Genomic DNA, 21,069 nt, shown 5'->3' with positions numbered 1-21,069 from the left:
CATTTGTGAATAATGACGATTACATTTCTTCCTGCCCTGTTGTTATGCCTTTTACCAGTTTTAACTTGCTTAACTACACTGACTCGCACCTCCAGTACAAGGCTAAATACAGAGCAATAGAGATATTCTTGTCTGATTCTTAGTCGTCCAGAAAACATTTCATGGTTTTGCCGTTAAGTATGATGCTTGCAAAGGACTTGGGAAATGAACCCATCGTGTCTTCCGCACAGCATGTTGGAAGGAGGAGGAATGAACTATTGTTTAGAAACAGTTTAAGACAGTGTTCAACACCCTGTGTTACCTGCTCTCCTAGTCTGTGGCCCTTTAAATGCCTGATATCCCCAGAGACCTTTTGCACCCCTTGGGGATGTTAAAATGGTACCATTTCGCCTCATCGTAGCAACTATGGAGTCTCGTGTCCCTGGTTTCCCCTCTGACGCTGGGGGCCAAGTTCTCTGAAAAGTGGAGACGATAACCTCGAGCAGTGGGGCCACACCTCACCTCCCGGGCTCTGGTTGGCCCTTATTGCTAACAGTGTTTGAACCCAAATTGTTGCTCAGGAAAAAAAAAAACCCCAGCCACACGCTCAAGACCACTCATTGCCCGGAAACAAGCTTGTTCTAGGATGTAACACTGGACGTTTTGCTCCGTTGTCTTACTGAGCAGAGTGAGGACTGTATTTGGAATGTATACGAAGGAGGAATTAGGGACTTCCCTGGTTGTCCAGGGGTTAAGATTCACCTTCCAACGCAGGGGGCATGGGTTCCATTCCTGGTGAGGAGGCTAAGATTCCACCTGCCTTGTGGCCAAAAAACCAAAACATAAAACAGAAGCAATATTGTAACAAATTCAATAAAAGACTTTAAAAATGGTCCCCATCCAAAAAAAAAAATCTTAAAAAAAAAAAAAAAAAGTCAACAGGAGGCGATGTGCGTAAGGGGAAGTCTTAAACTGTCCCAGATACTCTCTGAGCGCATTTTACATGTTACTAAATGCTGTCTGTTAATATTGTAGAATTTTATAGAAACTGACAGCGAGGGCAACGGTATCCTTCGACGACGGGACATGAAGAACGCGCTGTACGGCTTTGACATCCCCCTCACGCCGAGAGAGTTTGAAAAGCTCTGGATGAGGTGAGTGGCATCTGAAGACTGTCTCTTCCTTCCTAACTGCCAAATTCAGCACTGGGCTTTCATCACAACTCAGGGGTCAGGCAGGGCCAGGAATATTTTCCTGTGGTTGTATCTGCCCTGTTCAACCCTGAAAGCAGCCTTGGCCAACAGGCCGGCCTTTCAGAGCACAGGAACCAGGTCAACACTTGTCAACAACATTGGACATGAGGGTTTTGAGTTTCTCAGGAACCGCGCATTTGAGTGCATCCTTTCACTGTTTCTGAGAATGTAGTCACTCCCCAAAGACTTCTCTCTAACACAGCTAGCTCTGCGGACAGATCTGCAGTGGGTTAAGGGGAACGCAGTCTCTCCATTGCCCGGAGATGGAAATCGATGCTACACAAGTGTTTTTTAGATTAGTAATTTGTTGGAAGAAAATAACCAAACTTTAGGCAACTTGGAATAGTTTCCTGAGGGTGTCTTAAACTGAAACCAGGAGCTAGTATTGGCTACATTTTTCAAAATGTACTTTAAGCTATTTCTGCACCAGACCCCCCATCACAACGTTCCCTGGGTAGGTGTCTAAGTTTCGAGGTGCCCTCACCACGTGGTCTGTTTCTGAGTTCCAGATCCGTCTCTGAATTGCTTCCTCCTTCATTATGTGTTAGTCGCCGCTGGCATCCCCCAGGGTCATACCCCAATATTTCAGGTCCTCTCGGGGGCCAGCTCAATGGAGCAGTTCATGCAGTTTTTTTTTTTTCCCCCAGCATTTCATCTGTTTAAAGTAGAAAGCTATAATGTTGGCCGAGTTTAGAATTAGGTGGGCTGTTTTGTGTCTAATTTAGAAAAGCATCGTGAAGTTCTTACAAAACCCTATTCTTCTTCTAGATCAGTTCCAACCCAGGGTGAGTTTGGTCTCCCTGCCCGTTTTCCCTTTTAACAGACTGAGTGAGTGGGTCCACCTGAGGACTCAAAGGACGGGGTCGCAGCGGGCAGGCGCATGGAGCTCTCACCACATAGACATTTCAGATGATGCGGCGATGACTGTGTCATTCTGACATTTAGGGAGCTGTTGGCGGGCACAAACATCCCCCCACAACACCGGAGTGAGCATTGCCTGTTATAAGCGCCAGAGGAGGGACAGGTCCAGCAGACAGGGAGCTGAAGCGGGGTGCTGTGGGCATGGATGAGTGATGCTGAAATGGTTCCTAGGGTCTAGATGGGGCAGGCGGACGGCGAGGGGCTGTCCAAGTGGTCCCTGGGCTCCAGGCTGAGGGGGGAAGGCAAGGCTGATCGCCCGGCGCGGTCCTCGCTTCCGGGCAATGCTAACGGGACGTCTGGGACAACGCAGGCTGAGTGGCTGCGATGTGGGTCAAGTCTCGCTTCAGGAAGATGAGTCAGGAGCCCGTTCAGAGGAGAGATTGATGGGGGTGTGGGGCATAAGGGGACGGCTGTCTCCATCAGGGAGGAGTGGGATGAGCCCCCCAGGCTGGGTGCCAGCCTTAGGGATGAGGGGTGTGAGAGTCAGGTGTCCCTGGGGGTTCCCTGTGGAAGGAGGGCACGCCTAGCCCTCTTCCTGATGGGAGACAGAGCAGGCTTCCCTGCTCGTGGGAGGGAGAGTCTCACCATTACTTTTCGCTAAAGTTTCTTTATCCGTGTGCTACCACTATTCTATAAACACACAATGTCTACCCTGCGCTGCAAACTGACACGAGGACGTCAGCTACCTTTGTGTAGCCGGCTGTTCATCGTGGATGGTGAGTGGCTGAGAGTTCTGCAGCCACGTGGTCATGACCCCTGCCTCCACCCCTTCACAGCGGTGTGGCCCCTGTCAAGTCACTTAACCTCTGTGCCTTGCTGTGCTCTGCTAAGTTAACTCCAGTGGTCAGGGTCAGGGTCAGGGCCAGCTGCGATAACACACAAGGCCAACATCCCAGGGGCTTGCCCCGGTAAGGACGTCACAATTTAATGTGGGTGGTGGGGAGCTCTGCCCACAATCATTCGGGGACCGGGAGCCCGCCCCCCATCCCCTGATCTTACGTGTCTGCCAGCAGAGAAGGGGACGAGCACAGAGGACCGTCTGGTCAGCTTTTTAAGGTCCAGGCCTGGAAACGTGACTGTCACCTTGCCCAGACTCTGTGGACCAGAATCCCTGCATGTGGCTGCACCCTGGCCAGGGAGGCTGGGAGAAACAGTCTGGACGTGTGTCCAGGGAAAGAGGAGCAGAGGTGGGGAGCCCACTATGGCATCTCCACATGGGGAGTCACCTCCGGGGTAGGTGGGAAGAGGGGCGATGGAGACAGGGGGCCCCAGGAGCGCGTCCACAGTGTCCCGGCAGGACCTCAGAAGCTGCCCTCGTATTTACAGCCGAGCGGGGCCTAAGGGAGAGACTGATTACAGAGATGTCAGATGGACCAGAAGTCTGAAAGGGACTGTGGAATTACTCAGAGGCCAGGAGGCTGCTGTCCGCCCCCTAGGGCTGGAAGAGCAAGGAGGGGGTTACCCAGAGACAAGGGGCTGCTCCCCATCAGGGACTGGAGGGCAAAGGGGAGACAAGGTATTTCCCGGAGATCAGGAAGTGGCTTCCACCCCCGATGCCTTTCGGAACCTGCTGGAATCTCATTCGCTGGGCTGAGCAGGAGCCCCTGGGAACAGCCCGGCCCTGCCCTCTCCCCACCTCCGATGGACGTAGCTCCCCTGGAGCAGCGGGGGTAGCTGGGAAGACAGGCAGAAGGACAAACGTGGGGTTGAGAGCCACCAGGTGAATGTCCAGCCAAGTGGCAAAGGGGGTATCACATCCCAGGACTGCGGGGTCATATGGGGGTGCCCACACATCAGCTGAACCACATCGTGAAGGGAAGGACAAGGTGGGGACTCTGTCCTGAAGGCCAAGTGTTTAGGAGGGACAGATCGAGGCAAGTTTCCATAGTCTAGAAAGATCACTCTGGCCACAGAGAGGAGGATGAATTGCCAGAGAGGCAAGGGAGGCACGGAGGTGAATTGGGGGCTGTCTTGGGGTTCTAAGTGAGAGGACGGGGTAAACTTCCCTGGTGGGGGCCTGGAGGACTGGGGAGGAAGTGATAGGTGTGACAGAGTTAGGGAGTGACAGTTAGCCTTTAGCAGCCTAGAAAGGGGCTTCCCTGGTGGCTCAGCAGTAAAGAATCCAAGGCAGGAGAGTACAGTTTGATCCCTGAGTTGGGAAGATCCCCTGGAGAAAGAAATGGCAACCCATTCCAGTATTCCTGCCTGGAGGGCTGTAGTCCATGGGATCACAAAGAGTCGGACACGGCTTAGTGACTAATCAGCAGCAGCAGCTGGCGAGAGAGGCTGAGCGATGAGATGAGACGCTCCTTGGGCTTGTCTGATGAGCTCGGGCAGAAATCAGGAGGCCCCCCTGAGGTGGCCGAGTAGCCCACAGCTGAGGGCTGTGCTCTGAGCGGGGCTGTGCCTTGTCCCCTGGAGCCCAGGGTGAGCTGTGTGACCTTGGCCAGTGGCTCCCCTTCTCTGAGCTTCAGTCAGCTATCCCATGGCATGGCTGTGTGACCAAACAATATAATGAGGCAAAGATAAGCATAAAAATAGCAAAAAGATCATACAGATTTGAAATTACTTTCTGATAGCAATATTAACGCACTCTCATTTTAGAAGACTCGGAAAATCCAGAAAAGCATCAGTCAGTTCAGTTGCTCCCTAGTGTCTGACTCTTTGCAACCCCTTGGACTGCAGCACGCCAGGCTTCCCTGTCCATTGCCAACTCCCAGAGCTTACTCAAACTCATGTCCATCGAGTTGGTGATGCCATCCAACCATCTCATCCTCTGTCATCCGCTTCTCCTGCCTTCAATCTTTCCCAACATTGGGGTCTTTTTCAGTGAGTCGGTTCTTGGCATCAGGTGGCCAAAGTATTGGAGTTTCAGCTTCAGCATTAGTCCTTCCAATGAATTTGAATATTCAGGACTGATTTCCTTTAGGGTGGACCGTTTGGATCTCCTTGCAGTCCAGGGGACTCTCACGAGTCTTCTCCAGCACCACAATTCAAAAGATCAATTCTTCGGCGCTCAGCTTTCTTTATGGCCCAACTCTTATGACTCTCATGACTACTGGAAAAACCATAGCCTTGACTAGACACACCTTTGTTGAGAAAGTAATGTCTCTGCTTTTTAATATGCCGTCTATGTTGGTCATAGCTTTTCTTCCAAGGAGCAAGTGTCTTTGAATTTCAAAAAAGCCTAAGGAAGAGGAAAAGACAGCAACAAGAAAGCAGCTATGCCCCACTCAGCAGACATGACAAACTCGGTGGTGTGGTTTCTCATCCATTTTCTAGGCATTTCTGTGATCTCGGTTAACCGTGCTCACCCTCCCCCTCCCCCTTCCACTGGCCTGCTCCTCTCCACGGTTCAGTGTTTGCTGACATGACTCACCCTGGTCTCCTCCCTCCACGTCCCCACCTGCCTGCTGCACAAAGCAGGAGGTGTGGCCTGGCAAGGGGGCGGCCAGCGCTGGGCTGCCCAGGGTCCCCCCGCCACCGAGCCTCCCGCAGCTGCTCATACAAGGGAGGGGCATTCTTCCACCATGAGTGACAAGGCGGGAGCAGCTGGGGCCAATGTGACACGCTCTGCCAGCTCCTGGAGTCTACTGGTGAGAATAAGAAAGCCCACCGCCAAAACTGGGTAGCTGGAAGTGATCAGGACAATAACATCCAGCTCTTTTGAAAACACAGAATTAGAAAACATGGAGAATATAGACAAAATAACTGTCATCACCCGTCGCTCACTCAGCACTTAAACAAAGCACCTGCACTCGATTAGAGCTTTGAGGCGTCCGGAGGTCGCATTTACACTGCGGAAGTAGATTAATGCGTTAACCCCCAGGTCTCAGTGACTTGGCACATGGATGTTTTGGTTCTTCTTCACCCAAAGCCTAGCGTGTCTAGCAGCTCTTCTGGACACTTCTCTTCCAACTGGTGATCCGGGATCTGGCTTCCAGAAGTGGCTTCATTCCTCAGCAGGGTCCTCGGGGGTCTGCAGAGTGCAGCAGGTCAGCCCGGAGTGACTCACCTCTGCCCCCAGCCCATGGCCCAGGGATGGGTGGGCTGTGGCCCCCACTGACCTCTTGGGGCGGACAGAGTGGGGCAGGTGAGTCTTAAGTGAGCCTGGCTCACCCAGGGTTAAAGATACACAGCCCTCAAACCTGGAGGAGGCCCTTGTGAAAGGAAACCTCCTAAGTGAAGCCAGTAGGATCTTTCAGCCCAAGATTTCAGGAGCAACACGTTTGGTTTCAGAGAGACGGCTGAGAATAAATTACAGGATGAATGTGCATTCACTCATTCCTTCATCTGAGGTGATCATTAAGCAGGAATTTCCTGAAACTTTCGAGATTGCAGGCCCGGTGCCAGATTCGGGGGCTTCAGAAATGAAGGCAGCCCCTTGCCCACGACTCAGCCAGGAAGACAGCATCTGCATGCCAGGAGGGAAAAGCCGGGCAGCCTGGGCTGTGGGTGTTCCAGGAGGGACCCTTGGTGGTGCGATGCCTGACCCTAACCCCCAAATAAGCAGTCATTAGCCAGAGCGGGGAGAGGGCGTCCCAGCTTGCGGAGAGGCCCAGAGTTGGGGGCCAGGAGTGGGAGGCCCCCAGAAGGGGGAGGGTGCTGCCTATGTCAGCAGAGCCCGAGGGGACAGGGAGCCCCAGGACCAGGGCTCCGGGGAACATGCACTTCTGGGGCGCTCAGCATTCCAAGCCCCTCCTGTAGCCTAGCTTCCTTGGGTAGATTTCTGCTATTTTGGACCTAAAACCAACTTTGCCAAGAAACTACAAAGCCGTTGTGTTATAAAAACACACAGACAACTCAAACAGGACAGCCAGCAGCCTGGGAAATTTGAGTATAGACGCCTGTCGTGTACAACCAGCTAGTCACGCAGACCTGGTAGAATGTTCTGGAGATGATGCCCAGTTTATGCACATTTCTTGTTTGGGTAGATACGCTGTACATGAGCATTCCAGTATGAAAAGTGAAGACTATCACAGAATCCCTGTGTCCTGTGCGTCGGCTCACGTGAACACGTGTGAGCACGTGAAGCTTTGGGTTGTCTCCTAGGCTCGGCCAAGAGAACCTGCCAGGCGCTGTGCTGGGCCGGAGAGCCCCGGGGTGGGAAAGGGTTCGGAAAGGCTGAAGGAACAGTTCAGGAAAGGAAGGACTGGGACTCCCCTGGTGGTCCAGGGGTTAAGACCCTGCCTTCCAATACAGGGAGTGCAGTTCCATCCCTGATGGGGGAACTAAGATCCCACATGCCACAGAGTGTGGCCAAAAAATTAAAATAAATAAATAAAACTTGTTTAAAAAGAAAGGGAAAAAAAGAGGTTGAATGGGATGTGCTGACGGTAGGAGTCGAGTTAGAAGAGCTGGACATGAAGGGGGGCTCAACTTGGCGAGGACTAACCCGGCAGGCCCCTCGCCCCTCACTAAGGGTGTTCTAGCAGCTGACATCCTCTAGAACCAGGAATGCTGGGCAGTCCTGGAAGGAGTGGGTCTCCCTTCTCTGGTGTGGCTGCATCCAAGGCCAGACGGTCACTTACTGAGGTGCATAAGGGCCAGACTGTGGCCCTGGGTGGAGCTGAGGCAGAGAGTATCTGGTCTGTGGCTCCCCCCGGCCTGGGTGAATGTGCCCACTGGGCACCAACCCTCAGGCAGCCGGACGCTTTGTGCTCTGCAGGGCAGCTCTCTGAGCAGGCACACTGCCCTCCCCACGGATGTTCCCCAAAAGGACCCACACGTCCAAGCTGCCCAAGGACCACGTCTCCCTCTGCTGCCAGCCTGGGTCGTCAGTGGGGCTCGCACCAGACGCTCTGAATCTGGGGTCAGTGGTGTTGGAAGGTTCTTCTGTCATTTATGTAAGAATCAAGCAATAAACTGAGCACAAAAGAGTAAGACTTTCTCAGCCCAGCGATCGATGCGAATGTATTCACACCGTGTGTACAACCGAACGGCTGTGTGTGCAATAGACAGGCAGTAATCTGATTATGTCATAAATTAGTGGCCATTGCCACATGCAAATGTGAGTTTTTATGGGCCCTCTGTTTTATATGCACATTTTTCCTGGTGCATCTGTTGCCGAACCATTTTAAAATTCAACCTTTATAACCAAGTTGATTTTTTTTTTTAATGTGACACAAAGGATTATATAATGAAGGGTGAGGTTATGTAAGCTGAATTAACTCTCTTATTATTCACATGCATAACAATATTTTAGTTGCAGTTGTGCAATCTGGTCTTCTGTTCCTTGGAGATGCGGAGAGAATGTGTATGATCTTTATCAATGAAGTAATTAAGAAGTGTCTTTTCATTCAGTCCAAGTGTCATGATTTAGAGTTTGTGGCTGGGAATCCCGCGAGTATTCCCCGCGGGGATGGCAGGCCTTCCTTAGGGACATGCACGCTTCACGTTCACTCGCTCAGCCTTTGCAGGGTGGGCTGCTGGGAGCTGTGTTTGCCCATCAAGATAAAACAAGGCACGTTCCTCAGGAAGCTTTCCATCGAGCCGGGAGGGGAAACACAGACTGGAGCGGGGGAGGTGGAGGCAGGGCGTGCTTGAGCCTTTGGGTGGCCCTGGTCCGGGTTCTCCATGCACCTCGGCCCCTGGTCCTCATCACGGCCTGGAGGGACCCAGGGGAGGTGGAGATGTAGTCCTTTGACCTTAGGACCAGAGAAAGAGAGGTTCCAGACGGGTGCCCTGCTGGCCGGGGCTTTCTTGTCGGGCGGGTCGTCTGTGCACCTTCTCTCAGGAGCCCTCCCCCTGGGGTGGGGAGCCCTCGGGGAGCTTTCTTCCAGGGGTGTCTTTCTAGAGTGAGTCACAGCTGCATCTGGTGGCACGAGGCTGGCAGAGATGTGGTGAAGCTCAGGGCAGGACCACGGCCCAGGGGTCGTGAGAAATGGTTGAGAAATGGCAGCCCCTCCCCCTCCCCGGCGCCCTGATGCCCTGATGGAGCCTCATCACCAGCAGTAGGGGGAGCCATTTGCTAGTGGCACCAGCCCTTCCTGCCACCTGGAATAGAAAGCCAGGTACAGTGGTGTGGCTTCCCGGGGGGGAACTAGTGGTAAAGATCCGCCTGTCAATGCAAGAGACGCGTGTTCAATCCCTGGGTCGGGAAGATCTTCTGGAGTAAGAAATGGCAACCCACTCCAGTGTTCCTGCCTGGGAAATCCCACGGACAGAGGAGCCTGCTGGGCTGCAGTCCGTGAAGTCTCAAGGAATCTGACACGACTGAGTGACTAAACATGCACACACAAGCCCCAGGAGTCAGAGCCCCCACGGGCCGCCTCTGGTGGGTGGGTCACTTCGTTCTATTTTAGAAAACTCATTGAATAAAGGTAGAATGGTATTTAGGGAGGGTTGCAAGCCCTAAGGCTGTACTAATAACAGATGCCACTACGCCAAAGCCTTTGATTGTGTAGATTACAACACACTGTGGAAAATTCTTAAAGAAATGGGAATGCCAGACCACCTGACCTTCCTCCTGAGAAATCTGTATGCAGGTCAAGAAGCAACAGTTAGAACGGGACATGGAACAACAGACTGGTTCCAAATCAGGAAAGGAGTACGTCATGGCTGTACATTATCACCCTGCTTGTTTAACTTATATGCAGAGTACATCATGAGAAACGCTGGGCTGGATGAAGCACAAGCTGGAATCAAGATTGCTGGGAGAAATATCAATAACCTCAGATATGCAGATGACACCACCCTTATGGCAGAAAGCAAAGAACTAAAGAGCCTCTTGACAAAAGTGAAAGAGGAGAGTGAAAAAGTTGGCTTAAAACTCAGCATTCAGAAAACTAAGATCATGGCATCTGGTCCCATCACTTCATGGCAAATAGATGGGGTAACAATGGAAACAGTGATAGATTTTATTTTCTTGGGCTCCAAAAATCACTGCAAATGGTGACTACAGCCGTGAAATTAAAAGATGCTCGCTCCTTGGAAGAAAAGCTATGACCAACCTAGACATCATATTAAAAAGCAGAGATATTACTTTGCTAACAAAGGTCTGTCTAGTCAAAGCTATGGTTTTCCCAGTAGCCATGTACGGATGTGAGAGTTGGACCATAAAGAGAGCTGAGCACTGAAGAACTGATGCTTTCGAACTGTGGTGTTGGAGAAGACTCTTGAGAGTCCCTTGGACTGCAAGGAGATCCAACCAGTCCATCCTAAAGGAAATCAGTCCTGAATATTCATTGGAAGGACTGATGCTGAAGGCTGAAGCTCCAATACTTTGGCCACCTGATGGGAAGAACTGACTTCTTGGAAAAGACCCTGATGCTTGGAAAGATTGAAGGGAGGAGGAGAGAATGAGATGGTTGGATGGCATCACTGATTTGATGGGCATGAGTTTGAGCAAGTTCTGGGAGTTGGTGATGGATAGGGAAGCCTGGCATGTTGCAGTCCATGAGGTTGCAAAGAGTCAGACACGACTGAGCGACTGAACTGAATTGAGAAAGGTCTGGAAGTTTCTCCCAAATCCTCAGTAACAGTGCCAGCAGTCAAGTACTGATCTCCGCCTACAGGTGTGAGAACCCCCCACCCCCGTGCTCACAGGAGCAGGCCAGGAACCCAAGAGCAGACGGTGGGGAGGTGGTGATGGGAGGACCTCGCTGGGGTCAGACCTCACCTCCCTCCCTGCCTCTTAGTCACAGGAGGGAACACTCCTCACCTTCTGGGACAGAGTACCTGATGAAAACAGGCCTGGGTGCTGGGAAGGAGGTGGAGGTGGGGTCTGCAGGCCTGCGGGTGCAGAGAAGGGAGTGGACGGGGGCCTTGGGCTAGCAGCCACCTTGGGGGCTTCTCACCCCGCATCCTCCACCCACCACCGCTCCCCTGGAGAGACGAGAAAGTCAGGTAAATAAATCCATCTTCCTTGTCATCACTCAGTTGAAAGGGTCACAGAGGACCCAGGGAGCATGCGATTCTGCAGTCCTACTGTGTCGGGTGGGCTGCACGCAGGGAGGGGCCCTGCCTCCCACAGGAGAGCTGGCCACATTGACGCTCCATCCGACAAAGCCCTGAACAGCAGCCGGCTGGAGCGTTGCACCCCAGACATCATGTAAATATTTGGTTCTCAAAACACTGAGTTCATCTGGGGAAAAAAATCACCTTGACAAAATGCTGTTTTTACCGGTTAGAGAAGAAGACCAAGATCTGTAAGAATAAATGCTTTTCTTTTCTTTAAAGAAAATTGAAAACTTGCCTTAAAACTTTTTATTGAAATAATTCTTTCTATTCTGTTTGAATAATGTTGGGGAGATAAAAACCCTCCATTATGCTTTTTTCTTTAAAAAAATGAATTATAATTCAGAAAAAATCCCAATAATAGAAAATGGCATAAAAGGTATGCAGCGTAATTCTTATCTTGTTTTCCTTCCTCGCCTCTTGCGTTGGTTGTGTGTAATTGGCATCTCTTCAAAGAGGAAATGGGGAACTGGAATCAAGGGGCGTTCATTTATTTGAGTATTAAGACTGAATATGGGTTTTTTTTGTTGTTGGATTTTTCTTCTGAACCTTAGCATAGTTCTTCTTTGGTGGAGGTGCTCAATAAAAGACCTTTGAATGAGCGGAAGGGTTCATTTTAATTTTCCATGGTCACAGTCATGTTTCTACCGAAAGCTGGTAGGTGAATCCTGCTGCTCTCAGGGCGTGAACCAAGACCACCTCGTATGAGGTGATCCTCCTGTTGACTGGAGCAGTGGGTTTCGATGGAATATTGATGAGCATATGGATGGCCTGGGGATCTTGTTAAAAACAGATTCAGATCAGGCCTGGGTGAGCCCTGGGCTCCAGCACGTCTGACTCCCTCAGGGAGGCCAGTAATGCAGGAACCTAGGGTGTGAGGAACCAGGCAGATGGAGTGTAGACAGGGTTAAAGCCCTGAGCATGCCCCCTCGGCGGCCACAGCTGAGAGTTTTGTGTTTGTCTTTAAAGGTACGACAGTGAGGGAAGAGGGCACATCACTTACCAAGAATTTTTGCAGAAACTGGGGATTAACTACTCAGCAGATATTCACCGGCCCTACGCGGAGGAGTACTTTAACTTCATGGGTCATTTCACGAAGCCTCAGCAGGTGCAAGAAGAGCTGAAGGAGCTGCAGCAGAGCACAGAGAAGGCCATGCCAGCCAGGTGAGTCGGTGAGCACCTCTCCAGGGGCCGGTGTCTGTTCTACACTGACCCTGGCTGTTCTGAGGCTGTCCCCCCTGGTGCTGGCAGCGCCGCCGTGAAGTTATCACACTCGTTCACTGCTGTAGATTCTAGTATGTGTGCGTGCTCAGTCGTGTCCGGCTCTTTTGTGACCCCATGGACAGTAGGCCACCAGGCTCCTCCGTCCATGGAATTTCCCAGGCAAGAATACTGCAGTGGATTGCCATTTCCTTCTCAGGGGATCTTCCCGACCCAAGGATGGAACCAGTGTCTCCTGTACTGGCAGACAAATTCTTTACCACTGAGCCACCTATGAAGCCCCTGTAGATTCTAGAAACTGGTGTTAAGTCACAGAGCCGTGGAAACAGTGACAGACTTTATTTTCTTGGGCTCTAAAATCACTTTGGACAGTGACTGCAGCCAGGAAATTAAAAGATGCTTGCTCCTTGAAAGAAAAGCTATGACAAACCTAGACAGTGTATTAAAAAGCAGATATCGCTTTGCCAACAAATGTCTGTATAGTCAAAGCTATGGTGTTTCCAGTAATCATGTATGGATATAAGAATTGGACCCTAAAGAAGACTGAGCACTGAAGAATTGATGCTTTTGAACTGTGGTGCTGGACAAGACTATTAAGAGTCCCTTGGACTGCAAGGAGATCCAACCAGTCCATCCTAAAGGAGATCAGTCCTGGGTGTTCATTGGAAGGACTGATGTTGAGGCTGAAACTCCAACACTTTGGCCACCTGATGTGAAGAGCTGATTCATTTGAAAAGACCCTGATGCTGGGAAAGATTGAGGGCAGGAGGAGAAGGGAACAACAGAGGATGAGATGGTTGGATGGCATCATCGACTCGATGGACATGGGTTTGGCTGGACTCCGGGAGTTGGTGATGATCAGGGAGGCCTGGCGTGCTGCGATTCATGAGGTTGCAAAGAGTCAGACACGACTAAGCGACTGAACTGAACTTGAGAACTGAAGCTTTTAGGTCTGTACTAACATACACACCCGGCCCCTCCCCTGGGCAACTAGAATGCAGGTTCCAGGAGGCCACGCCTGTCTCCCCTTAGTTTAGAACAGTGCTCGGCACCTAGCAGGCACTCAGTGGGGATTTGTCCAGTGAGTGCATGAAAGGACACGTTCTTAAACCCAGCAGTTCAACCTTGGAGGATTTATCCCACAGAAATAATTCAGAGGAGTTCAGCAGGTACAAGGTATGACTTGCAGTGTCTTCAAAGCAGCAACAAAGTAGACACCTGCCCATCGCAGATGAATACCCGGGCTTGTAGAGAACACGGCTCCAAGGAACGTGAGGTGGTGTGTGCCAGTTATAGTCATCACCATGGGGCCTGTGGGAGTGTTTGTGATGGAAGACTGGTGGGCAATGAAATTTTAAACAGTCTGTGTGCCTTGATGGTAACCACACCAAACATACAGGCCTGCCCACGAGGACCAGAAGATGCTGTGCAGAAGGCATCATGTTGTGTTTGGATGGTGGGACTGTGCATGGCTTTTTTCAAGGTTTAAAACTAGTCACTAAGGCCATATTTTAAAATTTTTAAAGAATGGATAAAGAAAATGTGTGTGTGTGTGTGTAAATATGTATCTACACACACAATGGAATATCATTCAGCCATAAAAAAGAATGAGATCTCGCCAGTTGTGCTCTCATGGATGGATCTTGAGGGCACTCTGCCAGATGAAATAGATCAGTCAAAGGAAGACAGAAACGGGTGGTCTCACTCGTACGTGGAACCTGAAAACGACAGCAACAAAAGCAAGCTCGTGGATCCAGAAGATAGATTGGCTGTTGCCAGAGGTTGGGGGGGCGTGTCAGAGCGGGTGAAGGGGTCCAAAAGCCAGCAGTGACGGTAGGATGAGTCCTGGGGGCGTGAGCACGCTAAGGTGACCGTGGTGAGTAGTACTGTGCCGTGTATTTGAAAGTCACCAAAAGTAAATCTTCGAAAGTTCTCATCCGTTGGCTGGTGACGAACAGCATCTACACTTGTCCTGGTGACCACGTCACAGTGTGTACAGACGCCAAGTCATTACCATGTACACCCGAGACCGACTCGATGTTATATGTCGATTATGCAGCAACAAAAAATTAAACACAGGAGAGAGTGTTGCCGCATTCGACATGACGTGAGACGAGACAGACTCTGCATCCGTCCCCGTCCTGGGCTGCTCCACGGCACTCTCATCTGTGTTTCTGTCCACCTCCCATCTGTCCGGTCAGCTCTCTGTCCGCACCATCTCTGAATGAGTGAATGAGCTAAAGAATCCCCTGGAGGAGAGAAGCACTCCAAGGCCACAGAGACGGGATGTGATGGCTGAATGGGGTTTAAGAGAAAGGCCTGTTGAACACACCCCTGAATTATGTCCAAGTTGCTAAGTTATAAAGCCCAGAAGCAGAGAATTGAGTTGGTGAAATTTCAAGTAAAAATATGCACAAGATTGTCATAAATCACATATCCCATAAAACGAATGAAAAAGTGGGATTTATCTTTCCCAGGCAGGGCTGGCCTCATTACCCACGCGTGTGTCCCCTTCCCTCCCCTCCTACCGCTTGTGAGTAATGAGGCTCGGAGAGGAACCGCGCGTCCTTGGCGATGCCCACACACGTTCTCTTCCCGCTATCGTTTACTGGTGCGTGTGGTCTGTGGCTGGGAGCGCTGGGAGCCAATGGACGATGCCCCTCACGTCTTCACAGCACCAAGCTCGGCGAACCGACGCATGCTCGGCCAGTGCCCTGCCACCGTCATGCTCTCCTACCCAGGAACACAAGCCTGGGCCATAAAAACTCAGGACCGGGCCCTGTCCTCAAGGAGTCACACTGTGAGGTTTCACGTTGCTTTGCCCTTCAGGTTAGCCCGCTTTTCAGTTTCGGTGTAGTGGGCCTTCCAGAGAACCCTTCGGGAGGCCACATTCCCCGGACTGTCAACCTCCTCCTTTATACCGAACCCTGATAAGATTCACAAACAGGAGTCGTGCTCATCAAAGTGAAGTCGCTCAGTCGTGTCTGACTCTTTGCGACCCCATGGACTGTAGCCTACCAGACTTCTCCATCCATGGAATTCTCCAGTCAAGAATACTGGAGTGGGTTGCCATTTCCTTCTCCAGGAGATCTTCCTGACCCGGGGATTAAACCCGGGTCTCCCACATTGTAGGCAGACGCTTTACCGCCTGAGCCACGGAATTTCATGTGTGCTTCTTAAATTTAAGTGAATCGATTTTGTTTAAAGTGGCCTGAATACATTTTTAAGATTCAGAAGAGTCCTTTCTCAAGCCCGTATTTATTTTCCAGGCCTTGCTCTTTTGGGGCCCAAGTCTGAGTTGAAGATTCAGGGTCAGGATAGCATCAGTAAACCAGCCACAGAGCATGGTTGGCTGTTCTGAGATGTGAACTGAGAGGCTCAGGAGCAAAACCTGCTGGGTCACCCAGGATTCTTCCCACCATGCCGGCCTGGCCACAGGGCGGGGGGCTCTGTGGCCCCACCCTCGTGGGGCTCCCGTCTCGCGTCCAGACTGGGGCCCAGACGCTGCGTCGGCTGCCACAGGTTCTGCTGGGCAGCTGGCTGGATCCCAGGCCCGAATCCTCACTCACTCTTACTCTGCAAGGGAGGTGATTATTGCCTGGAAACCAGTCCAAGAAAGGCTCAACGCCTCAATTCTCTAAAAATATGTATCTCAAAAAAAGTTCTGATTTTTTTTTATACCTTCATTTGCTTCCCTTTTTGAAGGATTAAGTGGAATGTAATAGTTGTGATGAGGAGTAACCAGTCTGTAACATGGGATTGAATTCAGAGTACACCTGTGCGGGAATCCAGGCAGTTGCCTCTCTCGAGACACATCCCCAGACAGTTAGCGCAGCTCATTCGTGTCAGCTTCTTGGAGGCACACATCGGCCAACTCAGAACCGGGAGCCAGTGGGGGAGGGAGACCGTGACCCGCACAGCCTCGGCGTCCTTGCCTCCCCCATCCCAGTATACTCTCAGACTTCCTCTCCTGACTTCTGACTTTTCTGTTGCTATGGATAATTTTTTTCCCAGGCACACTCAAGGAACCTGTTTGTGGGTATGTATCCACAAAGGAGAAGGCAAAAGGAGAAAAGAGTGGCAGAGGATGAGCTGGTTAGATAGCATCACCGATTCAGTGGACGGTTTTCTCAATGGAGAAAACTCCAAGAAATAGCAGAGGACAGAGAAGCCTGGCATGCCCAGCCTAGTGTCTGACAACAGGAACAATCTGCAATACGTATCTCAGGTGGTAGACAAGTACCAGCGAAGATTTCGAGTTTGGAGTTTCTGGCTTCTTCTTTTCCCCGACTAAGAACCTCACAGCCGAGCTGGAGTCAGATAGGCACAGTGTTCAGTGTGGTAGGAAGAGCGTTCTGGAGACATAGATAAGCCGAAGTTATAAAATAGACTCCATGCCCCATAGGTTCCGAGCAAGACTGCTCATTCTCAAAGACGTCCACATGTTTTTATTCCCTTACCAATAATTTCTGTTAAGTCTGGGAAGAAATTTCCTGGAAGACTGAATCAGAAACTTGAACACATTCCCAAGGAAATCAGTGCTCTAACTAAAGCAGGAGCTACAGCTAGACGTCGTCCCTGTGTCCCTGCGAGGGACCGCTGGCCAGCCCAGAGTCCGCATGGGCGGACGCTGTCCCCTTCCTATAACATGGGATGACAGTTACCCGCCTCCCTTGTCAAGAGGAAAGAATGGGAGATGGGACATGAAGGCAGCACAGGTCCTGGCTTGCCAACTGACGCACGCAAACGATGGCTGCGTTTCTTCACAGCGAAGGACCTGGCAGCAGACAGGGGTCCTGGACCCCTGCCCCCTCAACGCTCACCGACGGGACCCAGGCTCTTCGCCGTCCTTGGTCCCGCTGCTGCTTCAGGGCCTTGGCACTGACTATCCCTGGGCCCAGAGAGGTCTGCAGGGGGCTAAATCCCAGCTGAGTCCTTCAGCTGCCATCTCTGCTCAAGTGTTGCCTCCCCAGTGAGGCCCACCGGCACCCACTACTGGGGGTTGCAGCCCGGCCCACTGTGGACATTCCTCGCCCTGCTCACCAGCGCTCAGCCGTCCCACTGACCCATCGTGCAGGCCACTGGTGTCTTCTGTTTATCATCGGTCTTGCCCCACCTGGAACGGAAATTCTGCTAGGGTGGCCGCTCTGACACCCAGAGCAGTACCTGGCATGTGACAGGCACCCACCAAGGCTTCGTCAGGGAGAATGGAGGTGTATTTCCCATGTCTGTGATATCACTGTATTTTTAAATGCTTCGCTCCATTTTTAAAGTACTCATTCTAGTAAAAAGCCAAGGTTGTAATTTCTCTAACATAGTTTTGCTGATAATAATAATAATAAAATGATAATGATGATTTTTTTTCCCGAGTACCTTTCAATGTATGTATTATACCAAGGCTGCAAAGCATCTTCAACAATAGCTGGTAGATGAATCATCAGATCATCGCATTAGAATGATCGTGGAGCTCTTGCTCCAAAGAAATTATTGGTTTTCCCTGCTGGAGTGTGTGTGTCTCAAATGCATTCTCTTTCAGGGATAAACTTAAGGACCACGATCAAGATATCAGCAAAGCACTTGCCAAACTAGATAAATCCAGAACTGGCTACATATCCTTGGGCAGGCTGCAGAGGCTGCTGCAGGAGTGTGGCTGTTCTCTGAAGGAAGAGGAGCTGATCGATCTTCTAAACAGGTTTCCTTTGAGCAAGTTACCTATGGTTCTCACAGCACTGAAAATCAGGCTGGTCATGTCACTTTCATGAATTTTTCCTTCCCTGTTCACTCAAACAGCCTTTCGGCATTGAAGTAACCCCCATGCCACCAAAAATTGAGTTTCAACCTGTGTTCAGAAGTAAAACTATAATGTTGTACTCCCAGAACATTTATAAGCCAATGTGACTCAGTTAAAAAACAAAAAGAATGAGCCTTCTAATAATCCTCTGGTCGGGCTATGTTCTATTGGGTTTGAGTCAACCCAAAGAAAAAAGAAAGCAACTTGACAAATACATAATTTTCCTGCAGGTGTGTCCAGCAGCACAATCATCATTTTTTCACGTTATTTTTCTTTCACCCACGTTATTCATACACTTGGGCAGGAGTTAAGTCATCCTGCAAGGCTTATTAGAAACAGCAGCCCTCTGCCCTGATGTCCCCTACCCCCACCTTCTCCTCCCTAGAGTCAATAACTTCCAATGCTTTAAATGCCTATTTTTGGTACTTAAGTTAATAGTCGTAAGTGACAAACTTAAATAGCTACTTATTGATTTTTCACTTTTAAGGCAGTGTCTATTGGCTTCCTATCAGGAAAATGTGGGTTTAACTCTTTTTCACCCATCGCATAACCACCAACCGCCTCACCACCGCCAGCCTCCCCGACCCCATGGAAACCCACGCACGCTTACCTGCATGGGCTCCCCGTCGGCCGTGTCACCTCCACGGGCTCCCCGTGTGCCGTGTCACCTGCACGGGCTCCCCGTGTGCCGTGTCACCTGCACGGGCTCCCCGTGTGCCGTGTCACCTGCACGGGCTCCCCGTGTGCCGTGTCACCTGCACGGGCTCCCCGTGTGCCGTGTCACCTGCACGGGCTCCCCGTGTGCCGTGTCACCTGCACGGGCTCCCCGTGTGCCGTGTCACCTGCACGGGCTCCCCGTGTGCCGTGTCACCTCCACGGGCTCCCCGTGTGCCGTGTCACCTGCACGGGCTCCCCGTGTGCCGTGTCACCTCCACGGGCTCCCCGTGTGCCGTGTCACCTGCACGGGCTCCCCGTCTGCCGTGTCACCTCCACGGGCTCCCCGTGTGCCGTGTCACCTGCACGGGCTCCCCGTCTGCCTTGTCACCTCCACGGGCTCCCCGTCTGCCGTGTCACCTCCACGGGCTCCCCGTGTGCCGTGTCACCTGCACGGGCTCCCCGTCTGCCGTGTCACCGTGTGCTGTAGCTGAGTGTTCGGGGTTTATATTACTGTGACGGAATGATCACTTTTCTTTTCCTGTGTAGCATTTGTTTTCCCTGGAGTTAATCGTTATTTTTTGTTGGCTTCGTTTCTATGTACTTCTTATCATTAATTAAACCCCAGTTCTCTCCCATTTGTGAAATCTCTTTCTAGTGTGTTCAGACAACCTCAACTAATCTGTCAGCTTCATCTTCTCGGATGTCCCTTTTCAAGTTCCTCAACTCTCAAAAACTTTCTTGATTTGTTTCATTAACGAGCTCCTCTCTTGTTTGTTTCTTTCTGAGCCTCCTACTGTTATTGACTAGTGAGCCACTTGAAGTGTCTCCCAGTATTTTAAACCTTTCCTGTCCTCCATCCCTTTTCCTTCTTGCTCCACCTTCTGGGAGATTTTCTCAGTTTTAGTTTGCAACCCTTCTTTTGAGATTTTTATCCCTGCTAAAAATACTTTTCATATTGTTAATTACCAGCGCATGTTTTTAATTCTCAGAATATTATTCCTTTTCTATAGTATCCTGTTCTTGTTTCATGGATATACTAGTTCATTCCTCTGAAACTATTAACAATAGATTTTTTTTTTAAGTTTTCTTCACTTGAGAAATGTTGCTTCTCTCCTCAGTGTTGCTTTTTCCTTCCATCTTCCATGTTAGACATTTTCCTCAAAAATATACCCCAAATAAGAGTGAGATACTAAGAAGCAGATTAAAAGTTCTACACAGATAGGTAGAGCTAGTCAACTTTGGTTGAACTACTTTGGCAGGATAATCTGGCAGGTAGTTTCCTTGGAAGACTCCCAATGTCAGAATGTTTAAAACTTTTCTTTTGGGCTCGTCAGATTTCCCAGGGACTAAGGTTGCCAGGTAAGACATAACATGCTATGTTAAATGTAAATTTCAGATAAACAGTTTTGTGTGTGTGTGTGTGTGTGTGTGTATGTTCCATGCAATATTTGGTATACATTTATACTAAAGTTATTTTTGTTCATCTGAAACCCAGCTTGCTGGGCCCCTTCCTCAGGCTCTCTGACTTAGCCTGGGCCTTGGGAATCTGCATTCCTAACAAGGTCCTGAGTGACGCTGATGCTGCTGGATCAGAGCATCCTGAGAACCACTGTTTGACACCTTTTAAAAACTCCTTCTGTCACTTTAGGAGGAAGTGAACTAGTTATGTGCTTTGGGGCCACTTGAACTGCAAGCCTTATCCTCTTGTAATTTTGAATCAAAACAGTTCATTTGCTTGCCCCTCCTCAAACTGCTTCCACATGCAGTTTCTAACTTGCCACGGCCCATAGCTGTGCAGGTTGGCAGTTCTATGACTGAGCACCTGGATCTCACGTTCCTCTCTTTGTGATGTGAGGATATTAGCATTCCCTCTCTTCCCACTAAAAAAAATGTGAGCAGTTGCTCTAGATTTTGCAGTCCAAGTGGACAAGTAGCCTAAGTCCCATGTCAAGTAACACGTCACTACTTCACAGGAGGTGCAGGTACCTTATTACAGAGAAGTGTTCCCAAGTCCTGTCTCCTGTTCCTTAGGGGTCCACAATCCCTGGCCACAGACTGGTACTGGTCCACATTGCACAGCAGGAGTTGAGCGGTGGGCGAGCTAGCAAAGCTTCACCTGCCGCTCCGCATCACTCACATTACCTCCTGAACCATCCCCGCCCCCCATCATCAGTGGAAAAATTGTCTTCCACAAAACTGGCCCCTGGTGCCAAAACGGTTAGGGACCTCTGCCTTATAACTGCTGTATCCACCTCACCTGTCCGTTTGCTATAATCACCCAATACATTG

General features: G+C 50.5%; 1 protein-coding gene across 8 annotated transcripts in view; it reads left to right on the top strand.

Moving 5' to 3' along the window:
• The window catches only part of EFCAB6 (EF-hand calcium binding domain 6), a 253,969-nt gene that overhangs the window by 186,387 nt on the left and 46,513 nt on the right, over positions 1–21,069 (top strand). For all 8 annotated transcript variants that reach the window (XM_059887190.1, XM_059887189.1, XM_059887191.1 and 5 more), the window contains 3 exons: positions 1,015–1,133; positions 12,081–12,275; positions 17,869–18,024. In XM_059887190.1, coding sequence (XP_059743173.1) covers positions 1,015–1,133; positions 12,081–12,275; positions 17,869–18,024 — 470 coding nt within the window. The remainder of the gene's footprint in view (positions 1–1,014; positions 1,134–12,080; positions 12,276–17,868; positions 18,025–21,069) is intronic.

The sequence above is a fragment of the Bos taurus genome, chromosome 5 (genome assembly GCF_002263795.3).
Source record: "Bos taurus isolate L1 Dominette 01449 registration number 42190680 breed Hereford chromosome 5, ARS-UCD2.0, whole genome shotgun sequence".
NCBI lineage: Eukaryota > Metazoa > Chordata > Mammalia > Artiodactyla > Bovidae > Bos > Bos taurus.
The sequence above is the reverse complement of the archived record's forward strand: the minus strand, read 5'-3'. Positions and strand labels throughout refer to the sequence as shown.